The following is a 20,158-nucleotide window of genomic DNA, read 5'->3' on the forward strand; positions in this document are numbered from 1 at the left end:
TTCCAAAGCGTATGCTTACACCACAGGAAGTCTAGCTCTTAGCTCTCACCAAGGACACTTCTCTTTGCAGCAGGCAGAGACCACTTCAGACAAACCACAACTGGTCAAAATGCGGAGACCAGCTGATCGCAGCCCTAGCATCTACCACACAACTCCTGTACAGAAGGCTCAGGGAACACCATGGGGGGGGGGGGGGGGGCTGTAAAAGCCACAGGACCAAGAAGTCTGTTGTGAGACTACGGCTCCTAGAAATGACAGAGAAGCTATACCAATGACACCGCAACAATATGGCTGCCTAAACAAGATCTAAAAAGTGACAACGCCAATACACATGCTGAGATGGGGAGGAGAAAACTCACGGGGTTCTACCCCCGGATAAAGAACCATAGGCAACTAATGTCTGCTGAGAGGGAGAATTGGTCTTTCGCAGGGATGAGGCCCAAAACAGGTCATCTAACACCAGGTGGTCAGCCCTGAAATTATATATACACAAACAACACTAAGTGGACTCAGAAGGGTGTGTGTGTGTGTGTGTGTGTGTGTGTGTGTGTGTGTAAAATAATAATAATAATAATAAAAAGAAGCCATCAAGGATGGGTTGGAGAGGGGTGACATGGGATGAACTGGAGGGAAAAAAGAAGAGGGAAAATGATATAATCATATTTTGATTAAAACTTTTTAAAAAAAATGCAGGGAGAAAGAAAGGAGAGTGGGTGGGTGAGGTAGGTGAGAAACCATCATTCATTTCTAGCCAGACCTCGTAGCCCTGTCCAGACAGGCAAAGCACTATACACGGACTGAAGAAGTTGGAATACATTATATACGATTTCATCATTCAAGATCACTCCATGTTTTAATCTTTAACGCTACTTAATATTTTATATCATTCATGACCAGAGGCCTTCAATTTGCCATGTACTTTCAGGACCATAAGGACAATAACATTTAATCCTCAAAAAAAATGGATTCATTCTCCATTTTTCTCTCCTACACTGCCCTTCATATAACTAACACAAACTTCAGGACTGTTTGAGTTTTGGGGGGTTTTGTTGTTGTTTGATAAATTATTGTCATTTAAGGACTTCTGTTGAACTTTTCATTGAGAATGAGAACTATGAAGTCTATATTTAATTCTAATGGACAAGTCCTTTCTACGACATTGCTATTTCTTACTGGACCACCCAGGGAACAAATCCTCCGTAATGGGAGAATACGCCTAACACCCATTTCAAGAATCACAAATGTTATTATTGCTTGCTTATAAATAAAGCAATCTGGGACTCTCTTGGGTTTCTGACCACGATGGGGAAAGGTGAGGTTTAGGTAACACAGATCTGGGAGAGATCTTGGGACTGTTATCCATCTTACTGTCAACCACAGGCCCTCACACACGAAGAGAGGAACCCCGTGGAAACCACTCACTAAGGGGATCACGTAAGGAAACACCAGGGGCTCGGCCAAGAGAGTTCCCTTCTGGGCCTTGTCCACTTCATTCTCCTCTCTCCAGCCAGAGCAAGGCTGCAACCCTCAAGCCAGGGCCCATCACCTCCTGCTGAAGCCCGGAACTCCGGTCCAGAGGTCACCTCATCCTCAGCAGCTGGATCTTATGAAGCTCCGGGACTGGGCCTGGGTTCAGAACCAGTTCTCTGGGCCACTCTGCAACAGCTGATGCCACAGACTCCACAATGGGTCCGAACAGCCATGTGGCTTGCTGAAGACCAACATCCCCCCATCAGTACTGTCAGGGAATCGCTTGAGGCTTTCGGATATCTGGGTGCCCATCTTGGGTTGTAGGACTTGCTGACTTTTGCCCTTGGGCACTCGGCCTATTTCCCTTTCTACTTCTTCCTCAGTCTTGAAGAGTTTATCTTTCGCCCACCACTAAGATCCAGCTGTCAATCAATCTCTCCCTCGCTTCTTCGCTGTCTGTGTCCTAGCGTCTTCAGAGTGTGCATATCCATGGTCCCTCTTCCTGCAGGCTTACTCATAGTCCTCCTAAGTACAGACTGTCTACTAATGAAAGGCTGTGTGCTCGCCTGCATTTCTGACTACACACTGAAGTAAGCCTCTTAAACCGCCTTCCGCCTGTCATCAGCCCCTGTCCCTCTCGGGCCAGAAGATGGAATCACAACCGCCTGCGAGGCCACTCCTTCCACATGCAAGCATTTCTGAGAACAGAATTCCTAATCAAGCATTCCTTTAAAGTGATTACTGACACTAATAACGAGCCCTGCTGAGGTCACACAGAAGCACCGGCATTCGACTAAAAAGGCTGCCCTTATCTGGCACGTCACGGCAGAAGGGAGGAAAAATGACATTTAGAAAGGTACGCGCACATGCTGGGTGTTTCAACACTCATCCCGCCCTCAATGAGAACAGCCTGAGGATTTCTAGGCTTCTCTGTCAGATGGGAAAATGCTGAGGGCCACTAACCCAAGGCCTGAATGACGGGACCTGACTTCCACCCAGGTCTGAGTCTGAACATCAGGCGTTTCGAACTCTTCCCCAAACGGACTTGCGAAGGGCACTGAGATACGCGAGAAAGGCTTCTAGAACGAAAGGTGAACTCTAATCATCTTAGAGACTGACATGATGACAAGCACATATTCAAATGCTCTGTGTTTCAAACTTCAAGGCACTGGAAACCACCTACACTCACTCGTGCTGCCAGAGGAACTCCGCAGGGCGGGGGCAGGAGGGTGCAGGACTCCTGGTGAAACCTACCTTCTGCCTTATGACTGAAGATTAACTCAGGATGGCACCGGGAGCTACTTCACAATCTGTAACATTTGCCAACTGCGCTGCTATTGGAATCTGCTTTTTTCTTAACAGCACACCAAAAATAAAAGAACAAAACAGAACCAGATCAACTAGAATATGAACTATGAACCCTCAATGATCAAATCTTCACAGCTTACAATGTGGCAAATACTCTACCATTGAGCCTGACTGTTTTTGCTTTTTATTTTGTTTTCCAGAGCTGGGTATTGAACCCAGGGCCTCACAAATGCTAGGAGAGCACTGTACCCGTGAGTCACATCCCCAGAGCCAGTGTTCACATCTCAGGTCAGTGTCTGTGTTCATCTAAAACAGACTCTTCTCCTTGGTAATAAGAAGAAAATATCAGTCACTAGAAGTTATAGGATAAAATGGTTTGTCGTATTATTCTGCACAAAGATGGGTGGGAAGAAAGAATTCCACAGCTGAAAAGAAACATTAGAAATCCTCACCTATGCCGCGGCGGTGGTGGCACACGCCTTTAATCCCAGCACTTGGAAGGCAGAGGCAGGCGGATCTCTGTGAGTTCAAGGCCAGCCTAGGCTACAGAGCCAGATCCACGACAAGCTCCAAAGCTACACTGAGAAACTCTGTCTCGAAAAACCAGAAAAAACAAAAAACAAAAAACAAGCAGATCAGGTATTTCAACACAGGAGTCCTCTAGACTCCTAATGAATGACCTGAAGTTACTGTGTTTCACTTTAGGCCAACAAAGATAAAAAAGTCATTTAGCAAAACAAAAGCCCTTGTTAATTTTTATCTCCTTTCCCACACTCGATTTTAGAAGTATATTCATCGACTGCTATTATGTTGTTTTAATATCACCCACTGCACTAGGACAATTCATCTTTTCCCAGATTTTGAACCCCTAAACAGTCTGGATTTGGACAACAAAAAGGGACTAGCTAAAAATAGAGGAGGAAAGACTGGAATCAGTGGGTCCGTTACACTCTTGTGTGTGTATATGTACATGTGTACGCACAGGTGGGTGGTTATGAATGTGCCTGTGTCCATGTGTACACTATTCAAAATGAAATATTCAGCTCCTACAATTATTAATAGGGCAGTAAATGTGGAAAATATTTGCCTATGAATATTTCCAAAGATGACCTATATAGTTAAGCATTATCCCCAAACAGATATACCTGGATGAAAAGGAAACATCACTAGTCCAAGAACCCATACTACACATTCAAGCTGCAGAAAAGTGGTGGCCCATGTCCCTAGAAATGACAAAGAGGGTCTGTCCTTCTGGCTGCAAAGGCCATCCTACTGCTTATCCAAGGTCGGGACTGCAGGGACCCTGAAATAGCAGAAATGCAGGAAATCCAGGTGTGATCAAACGCTCCCAGATAGGTGACCCAGTCTTTAAAATACCTTTTTAAGTTATTATGTTCCATTTCAGGCAGATAAATAATGATCAAAATGTCATTTAGCAAAACAAAATCCCCTCTTAAAAAGCCAACCAGACATAGGGGAAATGTCACAGAGAAGAAAGAAGACCCATGAGCAAGACAGAAAAACAGTATGTCTACACAAAATGAAACAAAAAGAAAGTGGTCCAATAATCACGAAAGGCTTCCTACACCTAGCAAGGTGATTTGGAAGAAGCGGTCGTCACAAATTCAGGAAGCATTCAAAATGATGAAGAACACCAGCATTCTGCCATAAATCAGCCCTGTGTCCCTCCTTCCACCACAGGCAGCCAGCCGCTCAGGAAACCTTCATAAAAGAAGAAAGGATAAACGAACAGCCAATAAATCACACGCGAGGGTTCGACATTCCAAAAAGCAGAAGCTTGACTTTCAAACTGTTTGGTTCCAAGTAGAGAGGAGCTAAGAGTTCCAAACCACCACCACCCCATTCCACAGGAAAGCTGCCCATCTCATTTGCCCACACTTACGTAACAGCTCCTCGCAACTGGCCTGAGAACAGATGTGGGCTACCATATGCCAAGCCAGGACCTTTCACCCTTGTAAAAATCAGAAATCGCCGCCCCTTGAAACACCAGCAAACGGCTCCAGTATCTTTGACCCAGTTACTCTGCACTCTGCCTAGTAGGTGGAAGCCAGGAGAGTGCTGAAAGGCTGGCATGGGAGACCGAAAAGAAACTGAAGTACACAACTGTTTGGTGACGACAGTGACAAATGTCCTTGTTGTATATTAAGTCTCAACTCAATCATAACACCTGTATAGTACTTAACAGTGTCACATTCTTTTAAATTACACGCACACAGCTGAGCATTAGCTGGAACAACGCATTCTGAGAAAACGCATCGTTGTGTGACTTTTCGTTGTGCGAACACCAAATAATACATTTGCACAAACTAAGACACCTGCAATGTCACTAAGAGATACGGTGCTTACTATCACACACAGCTAACTGTAGACTGAAGCATCATACGGTGTGTGTGAACATACCCCATTATAAAGTGGGCGCCATTACACTCATTTTACATAGAAGGAAAATGAGGCATAAAGGCTACGCAGCACGTGAGGGACAAAAAAAAACATGGAATACCATGCACTCAGCATGGCTCCATCATCAGTGGCCTTAGCCATCACTTAGACAGCCTCTCAGCCCAACCACTGGTTAGGGTACCTTACCCTGTATACCCTGTACCAAAAGTTGATGATACTAAGAAGCTGCAGCCTATATCTTCACTGGGACACAACGTCATTTGTCCTAGGACAAAGAGGTCCAATACAGAGCCATGGTTACCCCAGTGGCAACCTCTGTGCCATTCACAAGAGGGACCCCAGCAAGTTGAACAGGGGCTTGTGCAGTGTCTCAAAGGTGTATGTGTCTAAGGTAGCCCTAAGCACGGCACCAGAAAGTCTCACATTACTGTCTAAGTGGAGGGGACATAGGCTTGGACATTAGCCAGACCCAGGTTCAAATTCTGGCTCCATCACATCTTAGCCATGACGTCCAATTTTCTCTAAGCCTTAGAGATGACAGTAACATGAAATAACATGGCACTACACTTCCCACATAGTGTTACCAGCATACGATGGCACAGTTGTAGTACAGTAAGTGACCTTGGTTAGGCATTTCTTCTCTGTGTCTGTGTGTCTGTGTGTTGTATATACTGTTTGCATGTGTTCATGTGTGTGCAGATGAGCGTATACTGTGTGTCTGTGTCCATGTAGAGGCCAGCAGCCAATGTCAAGTGAATTTCTCAATCGTACTCCGACTTAGTTTTTGAGACAAGGTCTCTCAGTGAACCTGGAGGTGCACAGTGTGGCCAGGCTGGCTGGCCAGCAAGCCCTAAGGATCCTCCTGTGTCTGCCTCCCCAGTGCTGGGATTGCAGGTGCATGCTGCAGCACCCAGCTTTTTACACGGATGCTACGGATCCAAACTCAGATTCTCATGCTTGCAGGCCAGACATTTTATTTACCGCCTGTACCTTCTTCCCAGTCCCATTCTGCATTACATTCATCAACAGACTCACCTCTGCGTTTCCATCTACCTGTTTAAAACTCAGTTTCGATTTTACGCAAGAACCTCAAACCCAATTACTCTGAAATCAATTTCACTTTATTCCCCAACCTGTTCTGCCCTGTTCCTTATGACAGTATGTGGCCCCGTTAGTCACCTCAATGCTTGCAATAGTTTTCAAACACGCCCATAAACTCTTAACTGTCCTCCCACCAAGAGATGTCTCTCTCCTTTAAACCTCAGTGCGTCTTTGTGAGTGTCACAGTGAACAGAATAGCAGAAAGGATGCCAGTTAATGACACTGAGGATAGATGAGAAAAAGCCCGGTGGAGCCTGACAGTTTTTCTTGGTACCTTAGCTCTGCAAGCCTTCAAGTTCCACCTAAGAAGTCAGACTACCCAGAGGCCACCACACAGAAACGCCACAGAGATGCCACCACCCAGTCACTACAGCATTCCCAGGCCTGATGCCAAGCGCGAGTATGAAAAAGCTCTGAGATGGACCCAGCTACCACCTGATTCTACCTCAGGAGGAATCCTGAGTAAGACTAACTCCCCCCACTGAACCTGGTCAACCAACAGATTCGTCAGCAAAATAGTTATGATGTTTCAAGGTCACCTGTTTTTCTGAACTGGATAACCAAAACCATGTTCAAACCCCAAACTCAAGACTTTACCTTTGAGATCTCTTCTCATAGTCTACATCCAACTACAAAACCTCTGTAATTCTTAAATGATACTTATCTATTTAAATGGCCCATCTATTTTCTGCCCTCACCTGACTGTGCCCTCACCACCGGCTCATTCCTGGATCGGCACAGCATCTCCCTAACTGGTCTCTCTGCAGGCCGATCTCCTCTCCTCTCCTGTAAAGCCAGGTCTAACTAACCATGTCACTCCAGGCAACCTTTGAAGGTTTCCAGATTATAACTACTAGCAGTGGATTCCACAGCTTGGGGTGAAGTCATTGCTCCAAACCCTGCCCCAGTCACACAGGGTTCTAGAAGCCATGATGTTATTCACCCCCAAATCTCCGCACAGCTGTTCCCTGCCTGGCCCTGACCATGCCTGTCACGGGGCCAACCCTACTCAACTTCAATGTTGCCAATTAAAAATAATCCTCTGGGAAGCCCTCCTTGGACCCCAAGTCTACGCCGAGTTCCCCTTTTCTATGCTCTTTTAGTTTCCTTTATTTTCTTTTATGCCCATTATTTATTCAGCTCCTTTGTTTTCCTCTAAATAAATGATACTACCCAAAAGGCAACTGCTTAGTTTTCACTGCACGAGAGTTCTTAAGCAACATGAAGGAAAGTCAATGTCATTTATACACTTGTATGTCTCTGGTGCCTAAGAGCACCAAAAAATAAAGGCCTTATAAGCAAAAGTAAATTGAGTATACTGACTATGTTTTTACTCATGCAAATCATCACATAGACTCTAATACATCTCATTTTTGTGAATGAGGAATTGGTGGTCCAGGGTGACTTCTACATGACCAGGTTCCTAATATTTGAGTTTTAGAAATAAGTACATTCTAAAAATATACATATAAACTTGAGGACTTGGCTATCATCTTTTTTAATTCTGCCTTATAATAACCTTTTAGGAGCTAGCAGCAATTAGTATCATTTCAAATGGGAAAGCTAATCTAATATCTACAAAAATCTGGAAATATAATTTCCTAAAATACATAAATTAATTTATGATCATTTAGTAATAGTCCTCTGTCTTCTCTGTGCTGCCATAAATTGAATTGAGAAATACTTCACAGTACACAGATTACAGATGAAACGTCTTGGGCAGACTTCAAACTCAGTTTTATTCTCTAACAAAAAATACATACAGATTAAGTTGTCACCAATCTTTCAGCAACTAAGACAGTTGTGACTGCTCAAGTCTTCTAGAGCTTTGGTCCCCACAACCATTTAAAAGAGAGAGAGAGACAGAGACAGACAGACAGACAGACAGAATTAACAGATCCCACAACTCTCACAGGGTAGTTGAAAGGACAAAGGAAAAGAATGGACAGGTACTTACCATTTCCCACAGAATCTGGCACAGTAATCTTCCATCAATATTAATTAGCATCACCACTACCATCTTCGCTTCAACACTTTATCATAACAAAAAGTGGCTGGTTGGGTTCAGAAACAATCCTAAGTACATTACAAATATTAAATTATTTAACCAATATCAAGAACCTTAAAAATCTAGGTAACTTTTGACCCAAGAAACCTACTTTTAGGATTTGATCCTCAAGCACAATGACCCAGAAAGGAGTAAGAACCCTGCCTATAACAGTGTCCCTTTCAGAGATTCACTGTGCACGTTAGCATGTATGGCTGGCTGTTTATTGGCTGTACCGTAAAGGAACCTGTTTAGCTCTGACAGCACCCCAAACCTCTTTGACACTGGAGCCCCTCCTGTAGTAAGATTCACTACAGCATCACACACCTACTTTGGACAATTCACTCTAGAAAAACCCCACGCGTTTATAAGCTGTGCTAGTTAGTTTTAACTTTCAGCTAGACACACGCTGGAATCCTCTGGAAAGAGAGGCTCAGTTGGGGAACTGTCTAGATCAGCTTGACTTGTGGGCGTGTCTACAAGGGATTATCTTGATTGTCAACTGATGTAGGATTGCCTACCATTGCCTACCACGATGGGCCGCACCATTTCACTGGCTGTGCCCTGAACTGTGTAAGAGTGAAAAACCTAGCTGAAAGGGAGCAGCAGGCAGCATGGGGCATTCGTTTCTCTCTGCTGCTGACTGTGGATGTGGCATGACCAGCTGCTTTAGAGTTCCTGTCCCGAACTTCCCCTCAACAGTGGACTACAACCTGGAACTCTCAGCTAAAACGAACCGCTTTTCCCCTAAGTTGCCTTTGGTCAGTGTGTTTTAATCACGCCAACTGACGTGAAACTAGAACACGCGGAATGTCACTGACAGTGTTCGTGACATGAGCCAAAACTAGAGGAAACATGTGATGCCTTCAGGAAAGGTGGCTAGTGAGTAAACTCCCATTCACAGGGATAATGCAGAAATTCCATGCTGCAGAGGAGAAACTATTTAAATTGAAAAGTGTGTACGTGTACAGTTGCATAAAACAGTTTTTTTTTCCCCATTATAAGTCCAGGATGATTTTCTACATGGGTAGTAGTCCATATACAGACTACAGGACAATATACTAAAATGCATGTCAACTGTCTGTCTGTGGTTGCTAGGTTCCTGATTTTCCCCCACTGTGCTCTGCTGTGTCTTTCTCTAAGCTTTTACTTTAATAATAAGCATGTTATCAAAATCATCTCAGTCCTGATACACCCACATTCAGCTCACGGTTAAAGTGATTAGAAAAGTAACTTCAAAACATCAAAGAAAACAAACTGGTGGACTTCACAAAAGCTCCCATTAACCTAGCAAGATTCCATTTGGATGACTTGCATGTAGTACTAGAAACACCATACACACCTCTGAGGACCAACCCTAGTCCCTTAAGTGAGTGTCTCACCGAGCGCAGGTAAGATCTCTACAGCTAACCCAGAACGGTAACATCCAAACCAGAAACATAAATCAAATACTCACTGATCGAAGCAACATTTATTAAGCTCAAAAACATCATCAGAGTAGGTTTCAAAAGAGCAGTGTGTCACAATTCCTGTACAAACTTTAATCTACAAAATACTCTACAATGTAAGCACCCGTACATTTATCCTAGAGAGGCATAAAAACAAGATCCACTGACTTCCGGATATCTGTCACCAATGACAGTAGGTGTGGAAAGAGTGTAAGCCTCAGCTGTGGCCTGGAAGTTCCTTTTTTTGGGGGGGTGGGTTGGGGGGAGGGTTGCTTGTCTGCTTTTTAAAAGCACTGAAGCTTTGAGGTTAAAAATGCAAAATATTAACACCTGTTGGATCCAGGCAGTAAGGACACAAAAGACGGTTCCCAAGTTGTGGTATATTTGTACACTGTGTGAAACATATTCCTGTGATCGGTGTAATAAAAAGCTGAATGGCCATTAGCTAGGCAGAGGTTAGGGACTTCTGGGGACAGAGAGGACTCTGAGAATAAGAAAGGCAAGGACACCAGGAGACACGCAGAGGAAACAGAAGGTGTAAGATAAAAGAAAGGTAATGCCATGTGATAGAACATAGATTAATATAAATGGGTTAATTTAAGTTATAAGAGCTAGTTAGGAACAAGCCTATGCTATAGGCCGAGCTTTCTTAATTAACAAGAAATCTCCGGGTCATTATTTGTGGGCTGGCAGTCCAAAGACAGTAAAACAAGAAAGCCTGTACATTCTCTTCCTTCCTTTTCACTCCTGACTTCACGTTCAGGTTGGCCGGAACCAGTAAGACTGTCTGTGCTGCAGTCAATGGTCCCAGAGTAGCTCTACACTCACATGCTCTTCCCCAAGGGTCAGAGGCAAAATCAGCAACTGTCCTCTCAGACAAAGAACCCACAGGAATCCCTCTCTCAAAGACCAGAGAAAGTCTTGGGCCCAAGGAGAAGCAGGCCAGTGGTCAGACTAGTTCCCAGCAAACCAACTTACAAAGGAACCAGAGGAGTTTGTCCTACAAACTCAACCTTTCAAGTGGCCAGTCACTCGGAATCGTGTAGGTGTGTTGGGTTGTGAGTCAAAGAGCCGAGGCCAATGTTTATGCAAAAAGTGGAGGCGGGACTAGGTGTGAGCAGGTGCCTGCCCCAAGGCACACACCCACACAAGTCCTTGGAGTTCCCACAGGAAACCAAGCGACAGCAGCAATCAAGTGACCCTTCAATTTGCATCATTAGCCTGGGCACCTCCTCCACAATAATTCATTATACTAGCTGAGCTTCATCGAACAATGTTTATAAGCACAGGCTTGGGGTCTCTACCAAGCTGGCCTTAAATGCCAGCCCTGACCCTCTCTACTGGTTGGTTCCATGATCCCAGCAAATACTCCACCTTTCAGAGCCTCAAGTTTCCTCTTTTCTAAATCTCTTGTACGCACATTTGACGACCAGGATTGTGGCACGATTAAACTAGATGCTGAAAATAAAACCCTCTGCACTGCACTTGGTGCACAGCCCTCCACTTCACCAGGCTAGAATTCAGTGACTGAAGAGGGATGAAGGCAGCGAGGGAACTGGCGTGGCTGCAGGTCCCAGCTCAGATTCTAGCAGTATCTCTATTTCAGCACAAGAAGTCGGGACCGGCCATATAAATGGGGGGAATCAATACAAAATGAAAACACAAAACACCTTGCTCAAAAGCAAGAATATCAAGACAGCGATGGAGGTCCACCAGGACTCCCTGCTCAGACTGCTGAAGCATTTGGGGGAGATGCCACATCATAACTAAAAGTAGCTGCAGGCTCCAAAACAGCTTGTCCCCTGCCTCCACCTCCAAGTCCTACAGGACTTTAATTCCCAAAGATATGTGTTAATGGTATTAAATGGCTGGAAACTCAATCCAACTTCGGTGTCTGTAAGTGGAGGTTTGAGGTGTTGACCAGATCACTATGGTAGAGGCCCCATGATTGAATCCTAGTAATTTTATAAAAAGGAGAAAGACTATACCAACATGGGCATGACATCCCCTATCTCTCCAGGTAAAGCTCTGCCACACAGCAGAATTTTGCCCATAAGAAGGCAATCAATAGACGTGACCCCTGACCTTGGATGTGCAGAAACATGGGTCAAAAAAAAAAACACCTTTATAAAAATAAAATGTGACTCTGGTACATCCTTATAGTAATAAAAAGCTACCCAATACTTCATCATTAACTCAATTTATGAAAAATATCAGGGAAAGTTATCATACCCTCACTGAAAAATCCCTTACAGCAAATGTCATCTGCTGAAGGCCATAGCCTCCTTGCGGCCTAGTGTTTGGGAGTCAGCCGCATCTGCTAGGCTGTACTTGGTAAAGAGATACAACAGACTTAACAAGTAGATCTTGAGTGCTGGTAACAGGAGCAAGAGGAACTAGAGCCGTAGAAGGCAGATGTGGTCCCGAAAGTGACAGTAATGATGCTTAGTAACCCGTCTGTATCTGCTGATGAAACGTTAGAGCTGGATGATCACCTCAGTGACCAGAGGAAAGGCATTATGGGACAGAAGGCTGAGCACACAATACCTTCCACTCAGCCTTCTCTATAAAGGTTACTTGTATTTACATGAGGCATGTAAATATCCAACTGTTTTCCATCAGCTTTTAATACCAAGTGCCTGAATCCCTGCCCTGCGTTAGAGAGAACGGCTTGGAGGTCGAGACAGTGAAAAGGGGGCCCTAGAGCTACAAGGCCACCTCACTCACTTGCTAGCTCTGTGAACCCGGGGAAGCGTGCGCGCACGCACACGTGTGTGTGTGTGTGTGTGTGTGTGTGTGTGTGTGCGCGCGCGCGTGCCCTCCTTAAGCAGGCACAGCCTATGACCAAGAAACTAGGCCAAGTTCATCAGTGAATACAGAGAAGAAATCTTAGTAAGTTAACCTTACTAAATCCCAAGCCTAAGAGACAAATGAACAGCGGACAGCACCTAAGACCAATCAAGCAGGTCTGACACTATTGCAAGTCTCACTTGACATTTCATTCTGTAATGAAACAAAGAAATGCATGCAAGAAAGAAGTGCACTGCAAAGCCAAACAGCGTGTCAGAACCTGCCTTATCTCCATAGGCCACCTCAACCTCTCCCGCCACAGGCTCCCCAAGAGCCATGTGCCTTGAAGTCCTGCAAACAAGGGGAGCACTGTAATTCATTCTCGGTGGCTTCCAGGAACATATACAAAGAGGGCTCGCAGAAGTATTTGTTGAATGGGCTAAAGATCATGTGAGTGGGCTGGAGAGACCGATCATGCAGAAAACCTGAGTTCCATGGGGCCGATCTTAAGTGTCTATCACTCTAAGTCCAGGGGGGTCTGGCGCCCTCTTCTGGCCTCTGCAAACACTGCATATATGTGGTGTATACACATTTGCAGGCAAACACTCCTTTATATAAAATATATATATATATATATATATATATATAATGCAAATAAACCTTAAAAATATGAGAATGTGGCTTTACTTTTCAGAGGTATTAAATGACCCTCAAAAGTCTTATCACTTCTTGCTTCGTGAATACCCTCCCAATTCTTCAATATATGGAGACTAATTTAAAATGCAACCCAACCCTTACCATTAGGAAGTGTAGCATCAGCAACATAATCATAATGTGCTAACACTTTTATTTGAAAGCCAATATACTGTTTATAAATAAATTTACCTCCACTATCTCTTTTAATCATCACTGGTATTCTGTGGAGAATAATGGACTGTACTGTTGCTGTGTTGGTGGTGCAAAGAGGAAAAGGTGAAACCCACACCAATTAACATGCAAGACAAAAACATTTTGAACTGAAAGAAATGTAGAAATTAACCCTGTCTACCCTCCCTGGAAAGAAATTCACAATGTATCGTTTTCTTATAACAAGTTCTATTCTTGTAGAACTTATAATATTCTCTTATTCTTTCCTATTCTTATAATAGTATTAATTAGGTATAATAATAAATAATCCTATTCATATAATAACTTATTCTATTCTATTTTTTTTTTTTTTTTGGCTTTTTCGAGACAGGGTTTCTCTGTGTAGCTTTGCGCCTTTCCTGGAACTCACTTGGTAGCCCAGGCTGGCCTCGAACTCACAGAGATCCTCCTGGCTCTGCCTCCCGAGTGCTGGGATTAAAGGCGTGCGCCACCACCACCCGGCTATTTTTTTCTCTTTGCAAAGCTCTAAACATTACCTTAACCCATCAAAGCAAGAGAGGTGTGCGCCGGGTGGTAGTGGTGCACGCCTTTAATCCCAGCACTCAAGAGGCAGAGGCAGGCGGATCTCTGTGAGTTCAAGGCCAGCCTGGTCTACAAAACGAGTTCCAGGAAAGGCACAAAGCTACACAGAGAAACCCTGTCTTGGGAAAAAAAAAAGAGAGAGAGAGAGAGAGGTATGCTGCCTGTTGGTGACAGCTAAATCCTGACCCATTCACCTGTCTGGGTAGAACATGACTTACAAACTCCCTCAAGAGAAAGGGGAAAGAGATGTGACCTTCTCAGCTGACACCCGCATTATCTAGAAAAGATAAGACTTTCACGTTTAAATTGCTAAACAAATTCTATCTTGATAATCTTGAGTGTAAAGGATACATTCTGCATTCCGAAAGTCAAAGCACCTAATCCAAACAGATATTATCTTGCCTCAGTTTAGAAGCCAGAAAAGGGAACAGAATTGCCCCTCCTACCTCACATTCAATCACCATGTAATCCTGGGCTCTAACCTCATGCCAGGCACCAAGCCAGGCCGGTGCCAGGTGTAACATGCAGTTATTTAGGATTTGCAAGTTATCACTCTCTCCCTGAACCAAGAGTAATAAAAGCTGTCTTAAACATTAAGGCAGAGCCTTCCCCTTAGCTGTCACCTCTGAGAACATTCAAGAAATTAACTGCAACCTCTAAGATCAGAGAATTCCCTTCATTCATCTTACCATCACACACACACACACACACACACACACACACTCACACACACACCCCATCTCTCTCTTCCTTCCTTTGGACTCACCTCCAAACAAGAACAATTAAGTGATGATACCCAAATAAAGAACAATGGACAATACCTCCACACACAGCGTATCTTTTCAACATAACAACAAAAATGCAGAACACTGTTCCCAGAGAAGAAAGGAGGCCACACACCATTATTCCGTCAGGAGCAAGAAAAGAGCACTTACTCTAGTCCACTCAGCAAAGCCTGCAATCCAACTTGGAATGAAAGAAACATTTTTTTCCCCCTTCCTGGAAGGTAAGTAAAAGAACCTAGGAATCAATTTACTTCACAAATAAGATCCGAGGCACAATCAAAGAAATCGACACTGTATTTTTTTCAGAAGTGGGATTTTAAATAAACACCCTGCAAAGACTATATACGTGAGCAGACAAGTCACACTGAAAGACAGGAAGAAAGGAGTGATGTTGCTCATCCTCTCCTCTGAGAGCTCATCAGCAGAAAGCAAGCACCATAAAGGCTACATGGGGAGCTGGCGTTGGTTCTGTTTGCCCTCCGGTCCATTTAACAGTGGAGGACTTTCTTCGGTGTTCTCACGATGGTACCTAACACACTCATAAAACCTGAACTATTGCCTTTAAGATCGTGCTTTCTGCTCCTCAGAGGAGAGCCAAGGACTTTGATGGGGCTGTTTCGCTGCACTTGGGAATTTCTGGAAGCACAGCGAAAGCGACAGAAGAATGATCTTACACTAAGGCCGAACAAGGGGCTGGGGCACAGCAGGTAAAACAAGCCAGGTCAGAACCAGGGCCCAGGGACAGGGACCTAAACACTCAGCGGAACCTATGCCCACAAATACTCATCCGCCTGTCCTGAACCTACGTCTAGATGGAGGTTCACCTGAGTAATGTTTAACACTGTTTTCCCTCGGTGCTTTTAGTGGACCTGGCACCCCAAAACAGCTATGTGATACAGTTCTAAAACAGCCTTGACAAATAATGAGAAAATGATGAGAAGCCCCGAATTCCTCATTGAAGCATTACTTAGTTAAGTACCAAAAATTAGCTTCCAGCAGTACAAGTCACGTAGCCTATACTTTCTTCTTCTTTGGAATTTCTCCTCCACAAACTGGCTTTTACTGGGGCAGATTACAAGAGACAGCCATAGCACTGTATGGGATAAGCTCCGTCATTGAATTTTAAAAATAGTCTTCTGGACATACTTAAGACTCACCAACCTACAAGGCACCTCGTACTTTAAAGAATGTTCATAAACAGATAACTCACTTAAACTGGCTCCAGCAGTGAGTGGGTAACACCCCTTTATGACAAAGACAGAAGTTACTGCCGTAAATATGTAAACAGTAAAACCAAATTTCAACTCAGAGTCTTTGATTTCGGCTTCGCTCTCAAGCCTGTGCATTAACTGCTCTCCATCCTTGCCAGTGAGTTCATCAAACTATGAAGCTTAAGCAGAGACGTATATTCCTGCATATCTAAAATAAACCCTCATACACAGGTAACGTTACAAAGGCAGCCCTCTCCTTGATCTGGAAAGCACTCAGTCTTTCTCCGTCCAGCCTCAAGTGCAATTCCTAGAAGGCACTGGCAAATCTCTGCCAGGCCAATCTGCAGTGGAAAACCATGTGTCCTACAAGATGACAGGAGGGCCAAGGCTTCTAACCATCTACTTGAGCTCTGCACGGCAATAGCGGTTCAGCCTCACACCATCAACACAGTAATTGTATGGGATCGAACACAGCTCCTGTCAAGGAGGATCTGCATGACCACAAACAGGCAGCTCTGTGGAAATACAATTTCTGGAACAAAAACACAAGGCTTGCACAATTCTAGAAACACGTACGAGTGTTCCGTCCCTGCGCTGTGCTAAAAAAAACTTTTCCCACCTAAACTTCCCAGCACAGGGCAGATTTAAAACCGGCTGCCAAGCTGTGCACAAAGCAAAAGCGGCGTGCACCACAACCAGAGCCGTGCGTGGGGCAATGCCTGTCCCTGCCCAATCCTGAGCAGGCCGGGTTGCAAATGTGGTTTAGTCCAGTCTACTTTCTGGTAATGTGTTTTTAAAATCCCGCCGCGACCCAGGTCATTCCTTTAGAGATCTAATAACAACCAAATGACCGGACCTGCCGGGCACTTAGCGAGCCATTCTGCTTATGGCTCTTTAATAGCACCTGGAGTTCTGCGAAGGGGAGAGCGGAAAACTCCAGCTTCCCCGGAAAGAAAGTCCTGCGCCGGGAGCGTGGAGAGGCGCGCGGAGCGGAGCGTGGCCTCAGCGCCCGCAGCCCCGCGGGTCCCCGCCGCGTCCGGACCTGTCAGCCCGGCCTCCCCCGACGCCGCCCCTCAGAGCCAGCCCCGGGGGAGAAAGCAGCCCAGGGCATCCCATCCCAAAGAAAGCAAGCCAGCCGAGAGGCTGCCTTGCCGCTCCAGGCGGGGGGGATCCATGGGCCACCGCGAGATCCGAGAGGCGACCCGCCACCCCGCGCCCCGCACCTACCAGATAATCCATGTACAGAAACGCCTCAGTTATCCGGAGATCAGACATCCGGCAGCCTAAAGCATCCGGAATGGCTCCGAACCCGGAAAAAAAAAAAAAAAAAAAAAAAAAAAAGCAGCGTCTCGGGCTGCGAGAGAGCAGCTCCTGAAAATGCCAGCAACAGCGAAAATCGCCGAGAGTAGCCGAGGAGCCGAAGATTACACCAGGGGAGCGGCGATTGGCCGGGAGGGCGGGCAGAAGGAAAGGCGCGCGCTCATTGGCCCAAGCGCCTATAAAAGGGGAGGCACCGCGGTGGAGGGCAGCAGAGAAGCGCGGGAGTCCGGAGGGTGCTGGTTCCTGTGTGCAGGGGGGTGGGGCGGGGCGGGCGGGCGGAAGCGCCGGCCCCAGATCGGGCAAGGCGCTGTCTCCCGCCGAGCTTTGGGGGCTCCCTCGGCCTGCAGTCAGCTGGAGACCCCGGGAAGCTCCTAGCCTGAGGCTGGAGAGCGGCGGTGTCCCCGCCCCAGACCTTCGTAGGAAGGAAGCCGGCTAGGGGCGGTGGGAGGCGTGGCAGCCACCGAAACTTTACTTTCTCTCCCCCACCCCGAGCGCTTTCCTGTGGCCTTGAAGCACCAAGGACCTGCGGGTTAGAAGGGCGGATGCCCTCCAAAGACGCAGGCTAGGCTGGGGAGGCGGGGAGAGCTCGCCAAGACGCTCCGCTAAGGCGGACAATTTGAACGTGAGCTTCCTGCTGCTCTGAACCAGCGTTGCACCGGGCAAAGAGCCCCGAGGCTTTCTTAGAACCCTAGACAACCTCCGGAGAAGTCACTAGTAAGTTGTTCACCCCGAACACTGGAGGAGAGAGCCCATCGGTTCTTCACATACTTTTAAGTCCAGTAACATTGACCAATATCCAATGTCCCTGAGTAACGGGCGGGCGGATTGTGAAAGCCCTCTAAAGGACCAAGAAATACTGCTTGTGACCCTTATCTTAAAAGGAAAAACACGTCCAAGAGCAGATGCACTTGAGACTTGTGCGTTTCGTGGTTTTAAATAATTTGGAGTTGGGTGAAACTAGGGTCAAACAAGAAGTAAAGATAGCCGGGCGGTGGTGGCGCACGCCTTTAATCCCAGCACTCAGGAGGCAGAGCCAGGCGGATCTCTGTGAGTTCGAGGCCAGCCTGAACTACCAAGTGAGTTCCAGGAAAGGCGCAAAGCTACACAGAGAAACCCTGTCTCGAAAAACCAAAAAAAAAAAAAAGTAAAGATAACAGTCAAAGCTGGATTTTTTTTTTTCCTCCTCCAAGATTGAGGCTATAAAGGGGACATACTCGGTCAAGGCAAAAATAAGACAAGATAAGCATGCCCTTTGGAGTTGGGTATGGGGAGAAGTAAAACATAACTCGTTACAAAAATGAGTATAAAAGTACGCCATAACTTTTGTACCAGGAATTCCATTTTTAGATTTTTTTATGATTTATTTATTCATTATGTATACAGTGATCTGCCCGCATGTATGTCTGCGGGCCAGAAGAGGGCATCAGATCTCATTATAGATGGTTGTGAGCCACCATGTGGTTGCTGGGAATTGAACTCAGGACCTCTTAATCTCTGAGCCATCTCTCCAGCCCTTTTTTTTTTTTTTTCTTTTTTTTTTTTCTTTTTTTCTTTTTTTTTTTTTGAGACAGGGTTTCTCTGTGAAATAGCCCTGGCTGTCCTGGATCTCGCTCTGTAGACCAGGCTGACCTTGAACTCACAGAGATCCTACTGGCTCTGCCTCCCAGAGTGCTGGGATTAAAGGCGTGCGCCACCACCGCCCAACCATTTTTTAGATATTTTAGGCTAAGAGCTGTGGACAGTGTTATAAGTGAACATTTGCTGCAATGTTTAGAATAGGATCTTGCTGATGGTGCATGCCTTTAATTCCAGCACTGAGGAGGCAGATCCCTGAGTTCCTGGGCACATAGGCTCCAGAGTAAGTTCCAGGACAGCCAGGGCTACACAGAGAAACTCTGTCACACACTGTCACACACACACACACACACACACACACATACACACAAACACAATCAAATGGTTTGCTAACATGGCACACTTACACAATAGAACTTTATATCGCTGTTAATTTATGAAGTTTCATAATATGGTAAAGTTTATAGTGAGGTCATATTCTTCATTAAAATGTCACATATCAAGGAAGTATTCTGGATGGCAGAATTTAAAAGACCAAGTTGCAAAAGTACAATTCTGTTATTTCCTGCCAGACCCAGATATCCTTTAGGGCCAAGATGACTGAAGCTTCTTTCCATCACCCCCACCACCCACAAAGTCTTAAGAAGAATAAAGGAGAGAGGAATTGATGTCCCCTATGTTGATAATTAGGGCGTGCATAGTGGATCACATGTCAACTGAAATCTTTACGATAATCCAAATGTCAGAGGGGGTTAGTTTTTTTACTCCAACCTCAGCATTTGACACTTTTCTGTGTGTCCTCAAGTAACAAATGTCCTTGCAAGTTTACCTCAAGGCAGTGAAAATAGTTCTGTTATAGAAAACCATAGAGTTCATCCTAAATATACACATAACCAGGAAGGGTGTGTAACTCCTTCTGTTCCCGGCTCCTGAGCCATGTGACAAGATGCACTATCTAATCTCTGAACCTGTTTCCTCAGATATAAAGTGGGAATTCCTACAGCCAGAGGGTTTTCAAGGTGTATAGGGGACTCTGAATGTATACACACAGTTGTGCAGGGCTTGCCTATATTGATCTAATTTCCAAGGTCTATAAGTAGTAACTTCTTGAAAGGAGGGTTGGTTTGTTTGTTTTGTTTTATTCTCTTTTCAGTCCATTCAAGGGCTAGGGAGACTGGGTTGCATTAAGCCGCTAGGTCCAATTTTGATTCAACCACATGTAAGTTTACAAAA

The 20,158-nt window shown here is 45.3% G+C and overlaps 1 protein-coding gene across 3 annotated transcripts in view; it reads right to left on the bottom strand.

Moving 5' to 3' along the window:
- Positions 1-17,361, bottom strand: part of Arl15 (ADP ribosylation factor like GTPase 15) — a 385,180-nt gene extending 367,819 nt beyond the window's left edge. For 2 of the 3 annotated variants that reach the window (XM_059276704.1, XM_059276701.1), the window contains exon 1: positions 17,258-17,361. Coding sequence is in view for 1 of the 3 variants with exons in the window: in XM_059276702.1 (XP_059132685.1) it covers positions 17,258-17,305 (48 nt within the window). In the remaining 2 variants the exon portion in view is untranslated. The remainder of the gene's footprint in view (positions 1-17,257) is intronic. The other variant, XM_059276702.1, reaches the window with a different exon arrangement.
- Between the last annotated feature and the right edge of the window lie 2,797 nt (positions 17,362-20,158).

Source organism: Peromyscus eremicus, chromosome 11 (genome assembly GCF_949786415.1).
Source record: "Peromyscus eremicus chromosome 11, PerEre_H2_v1, whole genome shotgun sequence".
NCBI classification, from domain to species: domain Eukaryota; kingdom Metazoa; phylum Chordata; class Mammalia; order Rodentia; family Cricetidae; genus Peromyscus; species Peromyscus eremicus.